General features: G+C 52.4%; 1 protein-coding gene across 11 annotated transcripts in view; it reads right to left on the reverse strand.

The window, feature by feature from the left end:
* The window catches only part of SLC25A23 (solute carrier family 25 member 23), a 23,695-nt gene extending 6,953 nt beyond the window's left edge, over positions 1 to 16,742 (reverse strand). For 5 of the 11 annotated variants that reach the window (XM_054673251.2, XM_016934813.4, XM_016934809.4 and 2 more), the window contains exons 1-9: positions 16,423 to 16,724; positions 15,148 to 15,274; positions 14,453 to 14,540; positions 13,364 to 13,475; positions 11,510 to 11,668; positions 11,274 to 11,426; positions 10,932 to 11,039; positions 9,266 to 9,433; positions 1,086 to 1,236 (exon numbers count right to left, since the gene is read on the reverse strand). In XM_054673251.2, the coding sequence (XP_054529226.1) occupies positions 1,086 to 1,236; positions 9,266 to 9,433; positions 10,932 to 11,039; positions 11,274 to 11,426; positions 11,510 to 11,668; positions 13,364 to 13,475; positions 14,453 to 14,540; positions 15,148 to 15,274; positions 16,423 to 16,578 (1,222 nt within the window). In that variant the 5' untranslated portion in view covers positions 16,579 to 16,724. Of the gene's footprint in view, positions 1 to 421; positions 592 to 1,085; positions 1,237 to 9,265; positions 9,434 to 10,931; positions 11,040 to 11,273; positions 11,427 to 11,509; positions 11,669 to 13,363; positions 13,476 to 14,452; positions 14,541 to 15,147; positions 15,275 to 16,422 lie in introns of those variants that run through there. The other 6 variants (XM_054673254.2, XM_016934814.4, XM_016934811.4 and 3 more) reach the window with 5 other exon arrangements.
* Between the last annotated feature and the right edge of the window lie 121 nt (positions 16,743 to 16,863).

Below are 16,863 nucleotides of genomic sequence, written 5' to 3' on the forward strand. Positions count from 1 at the left end.
GTAGCTAAGATTACAGGCGCCTGCTATCACACCCGGCTAATTTTTGTATTTTCAGTAGAGACGGGATTTAGCCATGTTGGTCAGGCTAGTCTCGAACTCCTGACCTCAGGTGATCCACCCACCTAGGCCTCCCAAGGTGCTGGGATGGCAGGCGTGAGCCACTACCCCTGGCTCCCACCCACTTTTTTGAGACAGGGTCTCACTCTGTCACCCAGGCTGGAGTGTGGTGGCATAATCATAGCTCACTGCAGCCTCAAGTGATCCTCCGGCCTCAGCCTCCCAAGTAGTTTGGACTACAGGCACCTGCCACCACGCCTGGCTAATTTATTTCTTCATTTTTTAAAAAAAGATGGGGTCTTGCTATGTTGCCCGGGCTGGTCTCAAACTCCTGGACTCAAATGATCCTTCCTCTTTGGCCTCCTAAAGTGCTGGGATTACAGATGTGAGCCACTGTGCCCGGCCTCCTTCTCCCCTTTATACAACCCTAAATCAATACTTAATTCCAGAATGATTTATTTAGCATCTTCCTTCCTCTCCGGCCTGTGAGCTCTATGAGGGTGGGGACCGTGTCCGTCTTGTACACTGACACATCTCCAGTGAAAATCACAAAACACAAACACTAAAATTCTCAAGAAAATTCTCAAAACAGATTCAGGGAGAATGGGAGGGTAGTGGTGGAGGGGACGGGGGAAATAATTCATAAAAGAAAAATACAGACAAAAACAATAACCACTCTGGCCCTGACTGCTCCCTACCTGTTCCTAGCCTCCCGCTCACGATAACCCAGGCTTACAAATTAAGAGTTCAAGTTACCAGCCTGGAAATGCTAGACATTTGCCAGCAACGACATCCCAACTAAGTCTGCAAGGGATGTACCCTTCCTGTACCCACTGCACCTGTTATCCTAGTTAATCCTCAGCTCCATGAAAGTAAAGGACTCCCATTTCAACGTCACAAATGGGGAAACGGAGGCCCAGAGAAGCCCATCGAAATCCAGGAGGGTCCCAGCCCAGGGCTGTACTTGGGAGAAGCTGGGGCCCAAGCGATGAGACTCCCCCTGCCCCATCCTCCCGCCCAGGCCTCACCTTGTGCCTGCATGCGGGTCCGGACCAGGGCCAGGGGGTAACTGGCTATCTGGCCGCAGGTGCTGGATATGGTACCGCAGGCCAGGAGCACGAGGATGCCTGGGTCTGCCGAGTCGTGGCTGTACTGCTGAAGCCACCAGTTCTTCAGAGTCTGGAGTGGAGAAGGGAGTAGGGAGGGTTGGGGTGGGTGACCCTAGGACCCTGGCTTCAAAGGCCTGCTGGCCGGTTCTGTATCCCATGACAGGTGCTACTAGCTGAGCACTTGGTACCTCCTAGGGGCCGGGCCAGCCCTTTCCCTGCGTCCCCTCACCCAGTCCTCATCTGGACCCTCTCTGGTAGGTGGAATAAGGGTCCCCTGTACTGACTATGCCCTAATCTCTGGAACCTCTGCATATGTTACCCAAGATGACACAAAGGACTTTGCAGACGGGATTCAATTAAGGATCTTGAGATGAGATTATTTTGGATTATCTGAGTGGCCCAATGCCATCACACGGGTCCTTCTTTTTTAAAAAATTATTATTATTATTTTGAGATGAAGTCTTGCTCTGTTGCCCAGGCTGGAGTGCAGTGGTGTGATCTTGGCTCACTGCAATCTCCACCTCCCGGGTTCAAGCGATTCTCTTGCCTCAGCCTCCCGGGTAGCTGGGACTACAGGTGCGTGCCACCACACCTGGCTAATTTTTTGTATTTTTAGTAGAGACAGGGTTTCACCGTGTTGCCCAGGATGGTCTCAATCTCCTGACCTTGTGATCCGCCTGGCTCAGCCTCTCAAAGTGCTGGGATTACAGGAATGAGCCACCGTACCTGAATGAGCCACCGTACCTGGCCTAATTATTTTTCTTTTTACAGAGATGGAGTGTCACTATGTTGCCCAGGCTGGTCTTGAACTCCTGGGCTCAAGCGATCCTTCCCCCTCGGCCTCCCAAAGTGCCGGGATTACAGGCATGAGCCACCATGCCTGGCACAAGGCCCCTTCTTTTTTTTTTTCAGAGACGGAGTTTCGTTCTTGTTGCCCAGGCAGGAGTGCAATGGTGCAGTCTCGGCTGACTGCAACCTCCGCCTCCTGGCTTCAAGCGATTCTCCTGCCTCAGCCTTGAAGTAGCTAGGATTACAAGCGTGTGCCATCACGCCCGGCTAATTTTTGTATTATTAGTAGAGATGGGGTTTCACCATGTTGGCCAGAGTGGTCTCAAACTCCTGACTTCAGGTGATCCACCTGCCTCGGTCTCCCAAAGTGCTGGGATTACAGGCATGAGTCACCATGCCCGGCACAAGGGCCCTTCTAAGAGTTAGAAAAGTAGGTGTAAAGACAGAAGCAGAAGCAAGAGAGAGATTGGAAGATGCTATGCTGCTGGCTTTGAAGATGGAAGAAGGGACCACAAGCCAAGGAGTGCAGGCGGCCTCTAGAAGCTTTTTCAAGGCAACGAAACAGATTTTCTCCTGGAGCCTCCAGAAGGAACGCAGCCCTACCAACATCTCGATTTTATAAAGCCCAGTAAGACCCCCATTTTGGATTTCTGACCTCCAGAACTGTAAGGATAGTGTTGTTCTAAGACACTAAGTTTATAACTTGTTTGCTTGCAAGAAGGGTAAAGAATAAATTAAAAACAGCAACAGCAACAAAAGGCCGGGCATGGTGACTCACGCCTGTAATCCCAGCACTTTGGGAGGCCGAGGCAAGAGGATCGTTTGAGCCCAGGAGCCTGAGACCAGCCTCGGAAACATAGCAAGACTCTGTCTCTACAAAAACAAACAAACACACAAACAAACAAACAAAAAAAACTGGATGTGATGGTGCATGCCTGTGGTCCCAGCTACTCAGGAGGCTGAAGTGGGAGGATTGCTTGAACCCAGGAATTCAAGGCTGTAGTGAGCCGTGATGCACTCCAGCCTGGGCGACAAGAGTGAGACTCAGTATCAAAAAAAAAAGGTCGGGCCTGGCATCTCACACCTGTAATCCCAGTGCTTTGGGAGGCTGAGATGGGTGGATCACTTGAGGTTAGGAGTTCGAGACCAGCCTGGCCAATATGGCGAAACTCCGTCTCTACTAAAAATACAAAAATTAGCCGGTGTGGTGGCAGGCACCTGTAATCCCAGCTACTCAGGAAGCTGAGGCAGGAGAATCGCCTGAACCGGGGAGGCGGAGGTTGCAGCGAGGCAAGATCACACCACTGCACTCCAGCCTGGGCAATAAGAGCAAGACTGTCTCAAAAACAAACAAACGAACAAAAAAACACTCTCCAACGACACTGCCTGTGGCAGATGCTGTGAGTACACCACCTTCATCCCTTCCCACTCCAATTCAGACCTGCTGACTTCTTACTGCCAACATTTACCCAAAGACTTTGCTTGTGGACTTTCTCTGAACGCAGGCCAGCCGGCTCTGACCACTTAGGAATGGGCAGGAAGCCCTGGGAAATTAGCATCTCCAGATACAACCTTCAAAAGACTGACCTGGTGGATCAATACCCCAGCTCCCTCATCTCTCTGGTGCAGCATGTCCTATGCTGCCTCCCACAGATCTCTAGAGGGCTGGAACTCCATTTGCTAGGAATAATAACTTGCTTGATAACGTACTGTTACGGGTTGAATCATGTCCCTCCTTTGGGGGGGAACATGTTGATGTCCTAACCCCCAGTATCTTAGAAGGTGACATTCTTTGGAAATAGGGTCTTTGCAGATCTAATTAGTTAAGATGAGTAGGGTAACAGGGTAGACCCTTAGTCCAGTATGACTGGTGTCCGTAGAGGAGAAAGACAGAGACACACACAGAGAAAGACAGCCAGGTGACAGCGGAGGCAGAGATTTGAGTGAATGTATCTACAAGCCAAAGAATGTCCAGGGTTGCTGGGAACAAGCAGAAACTGAAAGAAGGAAGGAAGGATTCTCCCCTACACGTTTGAGAGGGAGTATGGCTCTGCTGACACCTTGATTTTGCACTTCTGGCCTCTGGAACTGTGAGACAATAACTTTCTGTTGTTTTAAGCCAACCAGTTTGTGATACTTTGTTACAGCAGTCCTAGGAAACTAACATACTCATACTGTGTGCATTGACTCCCTGTCTCATTACCTCCCCAATAAATCACTTGCCCTCACGTCCCAGTTTCAGGGTCTGTTTTGGAAGGATCTCAAACTAAGACCAAAACTATTATTATTATTATTGAGACAGGGTCTCACTCTGTCACCCAGGCTGGAGTGCAGTGGTGAAATCTTGGCTCACTGCAACCTCCGCCTCCTGGGCTCAGGTGATCCTCCCTACTTCAACCTCCCGAGTAGCCAGGATTACAGCTGTGCACCACCACACCCGGCTAATTATCTTTATTTTTATTTTACTATTATTTTTTGAGACACAGTCTCACTCTGTCGCCCGGGTTGGAGTGCAATGGCACCATCTCGGCTCACTGCAACCCTACCTCCCAGGTTCAAGTGATTCTCCTGCATCAGTCTCCTGTGTAGCTGGGATTACAGGCTTATGCCACTGGGATTACAGGCATGTGCCACCAGGCTTGGCTAATTTTTTGCTTTTTTTTGAGACGGAGTCTCGTTCTGTCGCCCAGGCTGGAGTGCAGCGGCACAATCTCAGCTCACTGCAACCTCCACCTCCTGGGTTCAAGAAATTCTCCTGTCTCAGCCTCCCAGGTAGCTGGGATTGCAGGCACACACAACCACGCCCGGCTGATTTTTGTATTTTTAGTAAAGACAGGGTTTAACCATGTTGGCCAGGCTGGTCTCCAACTCCTGACCTCAAGTGATCCGCCTGCCTCTCCCTCCCAAAGTGCTGGGATTACAGGAGTGAGCCACCATGCCCGGCCCTATTATCTCTATTTTATAGAAAAGAAACTGAGGCTCAGGGGAAGTTACTTGCCCAAAGCTACAAAATAAAGATGAAAACCAACATTCACAGCTGCATGTGAATCTAGAACTGTGCACCTGAAGACTTTAGGGTGGCTAATCCCTTCTGAAGCCTTCTGCCAAGGTGACTGTAAGAACAAGAACTTCTTTGCTTTGCGGCTGGGAGAGGCTTACAGGTTTCATTTCCTATGCCAATTCTAATCCACCAGAAATTGCTGCCTGAAACTGGAATTGTGTTGAGCGGGACTCAGTGCTATGATGTATTAGTAATGCCTAGCCCAGGCACAGACTGGGTAAAATAGGCAAGTACTTAACATTATTGCCTTTGCAATTTTAGAAGCCTTCTTTTGGGTCTAGAACAGCACTTGCCAAATAGATGTTTAATGGGTTATTATTAAGATCAATCTGTTGAAAAGAAGTTCTAAAGACGGCCGGGTGTGGTGGCTCATGCCTGTAATCCCAGCATTTTTTTTTTTTTTTGAGATGAAATCTCGCTCTCTCACCCAGGGTGGAGGGCAGTGGCGCGATCTTGGCTCACAGCAAACTCCGCCTCCTGGGTTCAAGCGATTCTCCTGTCTCAGCCTCCCGAGTAGCTGGGATTACAGGTGCCCACCACCACGCCCAGCTATTTTTTGTATTTTTAGTAGAGATGGGGTTTCACCATGTTGGCCAGGATGGTCTTGATCTCTTGATCTTGTGATCCACCCCCCTCAGTCTCCCAAAGTGCTGGGATTACAGGTGTGAGCCACTGCGCCTGGCAATTCCAGCATTTTGGGAGGCCGAGGTGGTCGGATCACTTGAGGTCAGGAGTTCAAGACCAGCCTGGCCAACATAGTGAAACCCCGTCTCTACTAAAAATACAAAAATTAGCCTGGCGTGGTGGCGCACACCTGTAATCCCAGCTACTCGGCAGGCTGAGGCAGGAGAATTGCTTGAATCTGGGAGGCAGAGGTTGGAGTGAGCTGAGATCGCACCACTGCACTCCAGCCTGGGTGACAGAGTGAGACTCTGTCTCAAAAATAAAAAATAAAAAAAAAGTTCTAAAGACTAGATTAATGTGGCCAGCAGTGGGTTAGAAACAAAAAAAGTTAAATCACTTTACTGAGAGACTTCTCGGAGCCTTTAAGGGACAAACACAGATTTTGAAACTCCAAGAGGATAAAACGTTTCTAAAACCTCTTAGACTTCTAAAGTCCCTTTTTGGGTAAAGAATGCATTAAATAATAAGACTGTGTCTTCTTTCTTTCTTTCTTTCTTTTTTTTTTTTTTTGAGACAGGATCTTGCTCTGTTGCTGAAGCTGGAGTGCATTGGCATGATCACAGCTCACTGAAACCTCTGCGTACTGGGCTCAAGCAATTCTCCTATCTCAGCCTCCTGAGTAGCTGGCACTACAGGTGTGCACCACCACACCTGGCTATTTTTTTTTTTTTTTTTTTTTTTGAGACAGAGTCTTGCTCTGTCACCCAGGCTGGAGTGCAGTGGCACGATCTCAGCTCACTGCAAGCTCCGCTTCCCAGGTTCATGCCATTCTCCTGCCTCAGCCTCCCGAGCAGCTGGGATTACAGGTGCCCGCCACCATGCCTGGCTAATTTTTTGTATTTTTAGTAGAGATGGGGTTTCACCTTGTTGGCCAGGATGGTCTCGATCTCCTGACCTTGTGATCCACCTGCCTCGGCCTCCCAAAGTGCTGGGATTACAAGTGTGAGCCACCGTGCCTGGCCACCTGGCTAATTTTTAAATTGTTTTACAGAGACTGGTCTCGAACTCCTGGGCTCAAGCAATCCTCCCACCTCGGCCTCCCAAAGTGCTGGGATTACAGGCACAAGCCACTGCTCCTGGCCGCATCTTATTTCTACTCACAACTCTTTTTTTTTTTTTTTTTTTTGAGATGGAGTTTCACTCTGTCACCTGTGCAGTGGCAAGAACTCGGCTCACTGCAACCCCCACGCCCCGCCCTGGGTTCAAGCGATTCTCCTACGTCAGCCTCCTGAGTAGCTGGGATTATAAGTGCCCGCCACCACGCTCGGCTAATTTTTGTATTTTTAGCAGAGCTGGGGTTTCACCATGTTGGCCAGGCTGGTCTTGAACTCCTGACCTCAGGTGATCCACTGGCCTCGGCTTCCCAACGTGCTGGGATTATAGGTGTGAGCCACCGTGACCGGCCTCTACTCATACCTCTTAATGGCTTCCTATTTTACTTAGACGACCCTGTACCCTGCCCTGATCAGTCCCCCCCAGACACCTAAGACTTCCACTCCTCCAAAAGGCCGTATTTGTTCCTGCTTCCGGACCTGGGTACTAGATTTGTGCATGCTCCCTTGTGATAATACGCCCAACCCATGGCTTCAATGTCACCTTCTTGGAGGTGTTCCTCAACCCCCCTCCCGCCCACTGTTACTGAAGATGACAAATCCTGTCTTGTGATCTTCTGAGAGCTTTTCTAGGAGCTGAAACTATCTTATTTGCTGGTTGATTGCCTGCCTTGTTTATGGGAATGGGCATTCCAGGGTGGCAGGGACCATGCTGGTCTCATTCAACACCACAACTGCCACAATCCGCACAGTGCCTAGCACAGAGTAGATGGTCAGTAAATAGTCACTAAGCGAATGAGTGAACAACAAAATGAAGGAACAAATGAATGAGTGAGCAACGGTCTTGTCTCATTTGGTTGTCTACATGCCAGGTGCTGGGGAGGGCAGGTAAGGATGGCAGGAACAGAGTCTATTAGATCAGAATCAGCTACATAATTTGCAGGATCCGTGCACAATGTAAAAGGGTGGGGGTCCCTTGTTCAAAAATTATTGGCCAGGCGTGGTGGCTCACACCTGTCATCCCAGCACTTTGGGAGGCTGAGGTGGGGGGATCCCCTAAGGTCAGGAGTTTGAGACCAGCCTGGGCAACATGGTGAAACCCTGTCTACTAAACATACAAAAATTAGCCAGGCGTGGTGGCAGGCACCTGTAATCTCAGCTACTCGGGAGGCTGAGGCAGGAGAATTCCTTGAACCTGGGAGGTGGAGGCTGCAGTGGGCCGAGATTGCGCCACTGCATTCCAGCCTGGGCGACAGAGTGAGACTCTGTCTCGGGGGAAAAAAAAAAAATTAAGAATTTCAGGCCTGGCATGGTAGTTCACACCTGTAATCCAGCACTTTGGGAGGCCAAGGCGGGTGGATCACTTAAGGTCAGGAGTTTGAGACCAGCCTGGCCAACATGGTGAAACCCTGTCTCTACTAAAAATACAAAAATTAGCCGGGCATGGTGATGCATGCCTGTAATCCCAGCTGCTCGGGAGACTGAGGCAGGAGAATTGCTTGAACCCAGGAGATGTAGGTTGCAGTGAGCCGAGATCGCGCCATTGCACTCCAGCCTGGGCGACAGGAGCGAGACTCCGTCTCAAAAAAAAAAAAATAAATAAAAATAATTTCAAGACAGCAGCAGCAGAGCGTTACACCAAGCACAGGGCCCTTCCGAGCATGGGGCTCTCTGCGACTTCACAGGTCACATGCCCATGAAGCAGGCCCTGTCTTGCATACAAAGATTTTGGGGGGAACGCTTGGGGACATCCAGGACCATGCTAATTGGGGGAGACCTGGTGATCCCACTAGAAGGTAAAAGCAACAGATGAGGTCCCTGGAAGAGAAACAGCCAAGAACTGTCTGCACCTGCCTGTGTTGATAAAGGTCTCAAGATGCTGGTGATTAGGTGTGGTTCTTATGGTAACAGCAGATGCTCAAATGGGCAGGCCCTGAAGATGACATTGGCTTAGAGACAGCGGCTGGGTCTGATACTTGCTTCGGGGAAGTTGGGTGTCTTTGAGACTCATCTTTGCCTGCCTTTTTTCTTTTTCTTTTTCTTTTTTTTTGAGAAGGAGTCTCGCTCTGTTGCCCAGGCTGCAGTGCAGTAGCTCTGTCACCAGGCTGGAATGCAGTAGCGGGATGTTGGCTCACTGCAACCTCCGCCTCCCAGGCTCAAGCAATTCTCATGCCTCGGCCTTTTGGAGTAGCTGGGATTACAAGCACACATCACCATGCCCGGCTAATTTTTGTAATCTTTGCCTGATCTTATGTTTGTCAGCTAGAGTGGTCCCTGACTTTCAGGTGACCCCGGAAGGCTGAGCTGCTAATCAAAAGTAAGTGGAGAAGTGGGAGAGTCCAATACCTGGAAGGGTTCCCCAGGATTCCCAGGGCCAAGGTGCTCCTCACCTCATAACTGCCTTTCTCTAACTATAGCAGGTCAACTGAGCCAGCCCCAGGGGAAGGGGAAGGGGTGTCCTGTGGGTAAATCCCAGAGGGGAGCAGGGAAAGAGGGGCACGCTGCTCACAGACCTCGTAGACGGCCAGGTCGATGCCCGCATAGGGGATGATGCCCAGCACGTTGGGGAGGTAGCCGCGGTAGAAGGCACGGGGCCCCTCCCTCTCCAGGATCCGCCTGGCGCAGTCCAGCAGCCCCTTATACTGGCCCGTCCGGCGCAAGGTCAGCCGCGTCTTCAGCACCTGGGGAGAACCTGGTTATCCCTGGAAAAGCTGTCCCACCAAATCGCTACATCCAGGAATGAAGACACCTAGAAATAGCTACTCCTGAAAACAGATGCCCTGAGAACAACCGAATTTTAAAAACCACCTACTCTAGAATCTTCTGCTATCCCCAAATCCCTATACCTAGAAATAGTTACACCTACCAAAGTGCACACATGTGGCACCACCAGTAACTGTCTCCTGATATCTTTCTTTTATTTTTTGGTCATTTCTGTAGAGATGGGGACTCGCTACGTTGCCTATGCTGGTCTTGAACTCCTGGGCTCAAGTGATCCTCCCCTCTCCATCTCCCAAAGGACTGGGGTTACAGGCATGAGCCATCATGCCCAGACCTCCAGTATCTTGTTCCCTTCTGCTTTCATATCAGAAACTGTAACTTTCAGCAAGCACATAGCCACTAGAAAGAAAAATGACATTTCCCAGATGCCCTGGGTATGTGGCTATGTCACTATGTCCTAGCCAAAGAAATAGAAGGAAGAGAAAGAGGTACACATAAGGTTCAGAAAGCATCCTTAGAGGTGGGGAGGTGTTTCCTTTTTTATTGCTTCTTCCTTCTTGGCTGGAGTGTGGAATGTGATGAACAGAGCACAAGCAGCCACATTGGTCCATGAGGTTGTGTAACAACAAGATAGACAGAAAGAACCTGCATCGCTGACACTCTGAAGCTACCATCCCAGCCTGAAATGCTCATCTGTAGACTTTGTTGATGTGATTGAAGTTTTTTTTTTTTTTTTGAGCTGGAGTCTTGCTTTGTTGCCCAGACTGAGTGCAGTGACACGATCTTGGCTCACTGCAACCACCGCCTCCCAGGTTCAAGCCATTCTCCTGCCTCAGCTTCCTGAGTGTCTGGGATTACAGGTGCCCACCACCATCCCCAGCTAATTTTTGTATTTTTAGTAGAGACGGTATTTCACCATGTTGGTCAGGCTGGTCTCGAACTCCTGACCTCAGGTGATCCACCTGCCTCGGCCTCCCAAAGTGCTGGGATTACAGGTGCTAGACATCGCACCCAGCTGACATGATTTAAGTTTTCTGTCACTTTCAGAATCCAAACAATACACTTCATAACCTGAAACCTGAAATAATTTATCTGAAAACATGTAGCTAGCACAGTCTATCCTTAGAAGAGGCATATTCATAAACAGTTGGTGACACCTAGACACGACGTCCCTGGGAACTTGCACCCTATCCTTAGAAGATGCAGATTTATAAACAGCTGGCTCCTATGACTACCATCCAAACAAGGATAACCGACACTACCTTCCCCAGAAATTATATCTCAGTTGTAATACCCAGACAGGCTACACATGAAATTACATTACTCTGATGAGCTATACTCCAAATCAGAGAGAGACAAAGGTAAAATCCCAATGGATATTGTGAAATGCAGAGTGAGATGGGTACAGCAGGCCCCCCACCCTGCCATGGGGCCTCCGCTGGGGTCCCTCCTTCTCACCTCCATAGGGTAAATGATGGTTTGGGCTGTGGCACCAGCCAGGGAGCCAGCCACGAAGCGCTCCTGCACATGCAGTGTCTCCTGCTGCCCCAGGATGGCCCTCTTGATCTGAGGCGGGGAGACACAGGGATGGGTAGGACCATGGGGGTTGAACCTTCCTTGCACTCCACTGTTCTCCTGGCTTCCAAAGAACTGGCCCGCTGCGGGCATTCATGCAGAGGAGCAGATGCCTGATCCTGGGGACCTGTGTTCACCACCCACCCCCAAGCCAATCCCGTAAATCTTTATGTACAGCCCAGTCTTCCCTATGGCAAGCACATTCCTCCCTGTACCTGCCCTCACCTGTTCATAGGCCATGAACTTGATAGCTGACTCAGGGGCAATCTTGAGTACATTAATACCATTGCCGCGCCACAGGGAGCGGATGCCTCCCTCAAGGACCATGCTTCGAAGCCCCCCAAGGATGTTCAGCCGGTTGGTCTTTGAGGCATGGACCTGAATGGGGTGACAACAGCTTGGAGGTCCCCTCCCAGGTGTCAGGCCTGGGGGAGGGGGCAGGTCTCTCCAGAGCCCCTCACCTGCATGAAGACCTTGAGGCGGTCCAGAGGGGCCGTGCCTGTCCGTGACACGGCACCTGCCACTGCGCCGGCCACCAGCTGCTTCCACCACATGCCCGTCAGCTTCTCTTGCTTTGAGAACTCGTCCGGCACCGTCAGGCACTCGCCAATGTCCAGGACCTGAAGATACAGGTGTTGGGGGTGTCATGCCATGGTGGGGACAGGGAGATGTGACTCAGTCCTAAATAGGGGAGTCTCCTCTATGAATCCTAGGATACCCTAGAGTCTGCCAATGACTCTTGCTTGGAGACCCCAGAAGAGTCCTGTTGGGTCCTACCAGGTGTCACCAAAGCATCTAACCTAGCAGCCTCCTTAGAAGATCCCAATATCCTACTAAATCCCACCAAAGGATCTGCCAAATTCCACTAAAGGATCCTATTCAAGTATCTGCCACATAAAGATCCCTCCAGGCTAGATGTGATGCCTCACATCTGTAGTCCCAGCACTTTGGGAGGCCCAAGTGGGAGAATCCCTTGGGGCCAGGAGTTCAAGACCAGCCTGGGCAACATAGCAAGATCCCCTCTCTACAAAAATTGGCCGGGCATGTGCCTGTAGTCCCAGCTACTCAGGAGGCCAAGATGGGAGGATTGCTTGAGCCCAGGAGTTTGAGGCTACAACGAGCTATGATCACACCACTGCATTTCAGCCTGGGAAACAGAGTAAGACCTTGTCTGTAACAGCAAAAAAAGATCCCTCCAGGGCAAATGAGATTCTACTGAAGGATCCCACTCAAGGGTTTTCCATATAATGATTCCAAAAGATCCCTTCAGGGCCATACAAGATCTTACCAGGCACCTCCCCTATAAGGACCCCAGCAGATCCTTCTCAGGGACCCACGAAATCTCACAGGGATCTCCTCCACATGGAGTCCCCGTGCAGGAATCATTTCCTGTCTAGAATTTCTAACCGAGGTCCCCATGAATCCTCTGGGATGGGAGTTTCTGGATCTCCACAGAGGTTCTCACCAGATCCCACAGACGGATCCCCCTCCAGATGCCATCAGATCCTACCAGACACATTGCTCATAGATATTTCACCCAGGAACTAGGGATCTAGAGCAAACCCCCACTACCCTCTCTAGTGGCTCCCACTGGATCCTCTGAAGACCGTGGTTTTTTTTTTTTTTTTTTTGAGACGGAGTCTGGCTCTGTCACCCAGGCTGGAGTGCAGTGGCACGATCTCGGCTCACTGCAAGCTCCCGCCTCCTGGGTTCACGCCATTCTCCTGCCTTAGCCTCCCTAGTAGCTGGGACTACAGGTGCCTGCCACTACGCCCGGCTCATTTTTAAAATATTTTTGTAGAGGAGGGGTTTCACCATGTTAGCCAGGATGGTCGCGATCGCCTGACCTCGTGATCCGCCCACTTCGGCCTCCCAAAGTGCTGGGATTTTAGGCGTGAGCCACTGCGCCTGGCCAAGACCGTGGTTTTTGAACGATTCTGTTCAGCAGTAGAATCTTTTATCCAGGCAGAGAACCCAGCAGAAGGGAGCTGTGTGGGTGGAAGGTGGGAGGCCTTGTACCCCATCTGGTGAGCTCTTTCTTCCCTGCACCCGCAACCCCCACATGCTGTCCCCAGAGGCCCCGATGTAAGTCTCAAGGGCTGCGCTTCAATCAGACAGCAGAGATGTCCCAAATGGGACCCTTGAACCCTAAGTGGAGGAAGAGAGGAACAGACCCTCATCCGTCAGCTGCTGCCAGTGCCTTCTCCTTCTGGAAAGTCCTGGCCCAGCCCATCCAAGCCCTGGGGAGATCGGAGCAAGGCCCCCCTGGGGAAGAGGGCACAGCCTTCAGCCGGGGAAAGCCACCCCCACCTCACCGTGGAATGCTTCCAGAAATACAGCACGTCCTCCACATTTTCCAGCGAATGCAACAGGAAGTGGTCGCGCCATTCTTGCCAGTCAATGGTCATTGTGCCGTCTCGGTCCATGCTGGGGGGAAGAAAGGGGGTGGAGGAGGACAGGTTCAGTGCCCGGGGGTGGGCTAGGCTGGGGTGAAGTTCTGCTAGGTTTTGCAGTTTGGGAGGTTCAAGTCCTCATATCAACCCTATTAGAGACGTAGCAGTATTACCATCATTTTCTTTTTTCTTTTTTTTTTTTTTGAGACGGAGTCTTGCTCTGTTGCCCAGGCTAGAGAGCAATGGTGCGATCTCAGCTCACTGCAACCTCTGCCTCCTGGGTTCAAGAGATTCTCCTGCCTCAGCCTCCCATGTAGCTGGGACTACAGGTGCACACCACCATGCCCAGCAAATTTTTGTATTTTTAGTAGAGACAGGGTTTCACCATATTGGCCAGGATGGTCTCGATCTCTTGACCTCGTGATCCACCTGCCTCGGCCTTCCAAAGTGCCAGGATTGCAGGCGTGAGCCACCATGCCCGGCCATATTACCCTCATTTTCTAGAGGGGGAAACTGGGGCTGAGAGAGGCAACTGGTCCCAGATCTATCTGGCTTCAATTTGAATTTTTCTTTCTTTTTTTTTTTTTTTTTCCAGACGGAGTCTCACTCCGTCACCCCGGTTAGAGTGTCCTGGCCTGATCTTGGCTCACTGCAACCTCCGCCTCTTGGGTTTAAGGGATTCCCGTGCCTCAGCCTCCCCAAGTAGCTGGAGTTACAGGCATGCACCACCACGCATGGCCAATGTTTGTATTTTTAGTAGAGATGGGGTTTTACCATGTTGGCCAGGCTGGTCCCCAACTCCTGACCTCAGGTGATCCACCTGCCTCAGCCTCCCAAAGTGCTGGGGTTACAGATGTGAGCCACTGCGCCTGGCCAGATCTGTCTGACTTCAAAGCCCCAACCTCTCAGCTGTATCCTCCCTGGGACTGGGTCTGGAGCCCAGAAGACAGAGATGGCCAAGGGGTCACTGCGTCCTGAGTTACTTTGGATTCCAGACCCCCAGCGACTCACCTGTGCAAAATTTTCTCAGCCTGCTCCAGCGAGATGGAAATGCCCAGAGCTCGGAAACTCTGTTGGATCTCAGAGACATCAATGTGACCTGGGGAGGGGGCCGGAGGTGGGGAAGGATGTGCGTGTGAGGACACCTGGGGAACCCCAGGACCAAGGATCAGAACAGCTTGGAATGGAGGTGGTCTAGCAAGATCAGGGGCTCCAGAAACCTAGGAGGAGGTTTGCAGTAGGGCTGTGGGGGGACCCCTGACTCACTGGGGTCAGAGAGGTGGAACTGGGAAATACTGGGGGGGCTTCTCTGTTCTGTGAATGAATGAAGGAATCCAGGGGTAATTGTAGGGGTCTCTATGCCATGGGGGATTGAGAGGCAATATCCACAACCCAGATGCTGCTATGAAGGGATCTCTGTCCCACAGGGGACCCAGGAACAGCATGGGGTATCTTTGCCCCCTAGAAAAATCTAAGGATAATTATCGGGGTTCTGCCCCAGTAGGGAAAGGAGGTGGGATGGGCTGGCTGGGCCTCGAACCACCTAGCTAGGGGGTGAGGAGCGCTCCTGAAATAGCCTATGAGTCATCGGGGAGAAGCGGCCCTCCCCCTCTCCTCCTAGCGCTGCCAGTTCTAACCCCACTGATGTCTCTAGGGCCCCCACAGCCCTATCCCTTGGGGCCTGCAGGCAGGTCGCCCGACCTTACCATCCTGGTTCCGGTCAAGACTGTGAAACATGAGCAGCAGACGCTGTTCTCGCTCCTGCAGATAGCGGGAAAATTCCTCCAGGTCGAGCCCGCCATCTGGGTCAGCATCACCCTCAGAGGAGATACCCTGACAGAGGGAAAGGGGATAGAGGTGGCTCCAGGAACCTGCTCCTGATCTGGAGGGGACGCATGTCACCTTATGCCTTAGGAACCCAGAGCCCCCAGCGCCTTGAGGAAGGGGATAGAAGACGTCACCCCACTTCTCCCTCAGTCAGCTAACTTCTCAGCCAGATCCCTACAGCCACCACAGGTCTGTGTGGTGGGTGTGAGTGGTCTAGTTTTCCTGGTGAGCAAACTGAGGCTCTGCAAGGTCAAGTCACCAGTTCAAGGTCACAGAACCAGGAAATGGTAACCTCAGTTCTCATCTGTAAAGCCTGTCCTTCCAGCTGTCTCTTGTTTTTATTTTTTGTTATTTTTTTAGGTATCTCATTCCTGTTGAACCCAGCTGCCTCTTAAAAAACCCTGTCCACATGGGGGACCCAGGGGTTCCCTTTGGAGGAAGCCCTGGGCGATGTGGGGCAGGAGAGAACCAAGCGGAGTGGCTGAGGCCTTGGTTTTTCCCATTTGGGAAGTGGGAGGTTGGACCGCTCTCAGGGATGCTGTGGTTCTCTTAGAGCGATCTGGGGCTACAGGTGTGGGAAGGGCCTGCAAAGTGGAGGTGGGGGCGGCGGGAGGAAAGTCTTGTTATAGGTGCATTCCCAGCTGCGGGTGACCGCAGACAGGATTGGGTCCCTGGCTGGGGCAGCCCGGGACAGTGAGCCAGGCCCGTGAACGGCCCATGAAAGGGCAGGCCAGGGAATGTAAACACAGGGATCGGGGCAGCTGCAGGCCAGGGCAGTAGGTGCCCAGAGGATGGAGGGTGTGTCTCCTGGAGGTGAGAGCAGGGCACGTCATGGGCTGTGCAGTCCGGGGGAGGGTGTGTCCCGGGCAGTGGGCAGGAAAGCGCCCCCATCTCTTCCCAGGCAGACGCCCCCTGCCCCGCAGCAGGGGGATCGGGTTTTGGCCGCGGAACTGCAGGCTTGGGGCCTCGGCGTCCCTGTCTTGAGCGATCCCGTTAGGCCAAACACGAGTGGGTAGGGGGAAGGAGACAGAGACACAGGTTCTGGAGTCCAGCCACAGGTAGTCCCTGGTGGCTCCGGCCGCCCAATTCAGGGGCCTGGGTAACCGGGAGCGGGCGGGGCCGGGAGGGGAGGAGGTCCCTGGGGGTGGGGGTACCTGTTGGGCGCCAGGGTCTGGGTTGCCCCCGCCCAGCCTGGCCAGCCCCTGGCGCAACTCGTGCACGTCCACGCGGCCATCCTTGTTACTGTCCAGCTCCTCGAACAGGCGACCCCAGCGCTGCCGCCGCTCCGCGTCGCCCGGGCTCCCCCGCATGGCGCCCGCCCGGGGGGGAGGGGAGGCCCGGTAGCGGCGGCCTCAGTGGGGGCTTCGCGGCTCCCCCTCCCCCCCCGGGACCCCGCAGGGTCAGCTCCCGCGGCCGCCGGCTCCGCAGCCTCCGCGCAGCCCGCTCGGCTCTGGCACTTGCGGGAGGTGGTGACGGCTAGCCGTCGCCGCCGGCGCCAGAACTTGCGTCTCCTCCCCCGACCCGCATTGGGGGGAGGGGACCGAGGGCGGAGCTGGGGGCGTGGGGAGGGAATGTCTGGGATGGTCTGGTATTGC

This window comes from Pan troglodytes, chromosome 20 (genome assembly GCF_028858775.2).
Source record: "Pan troglodytes isolate AG18354 chromosome 20, NHGRI_mPanTro3-v2.0_pri, whole genome shotgun sequence".
In the NCBI taxonomy this organism is placed as follows: domain Eukaryota; kingdom Metazoa; phylum Chordata; class Mammalia; order Primates; family Hominidae; genus Pan; species Pan troglodytes.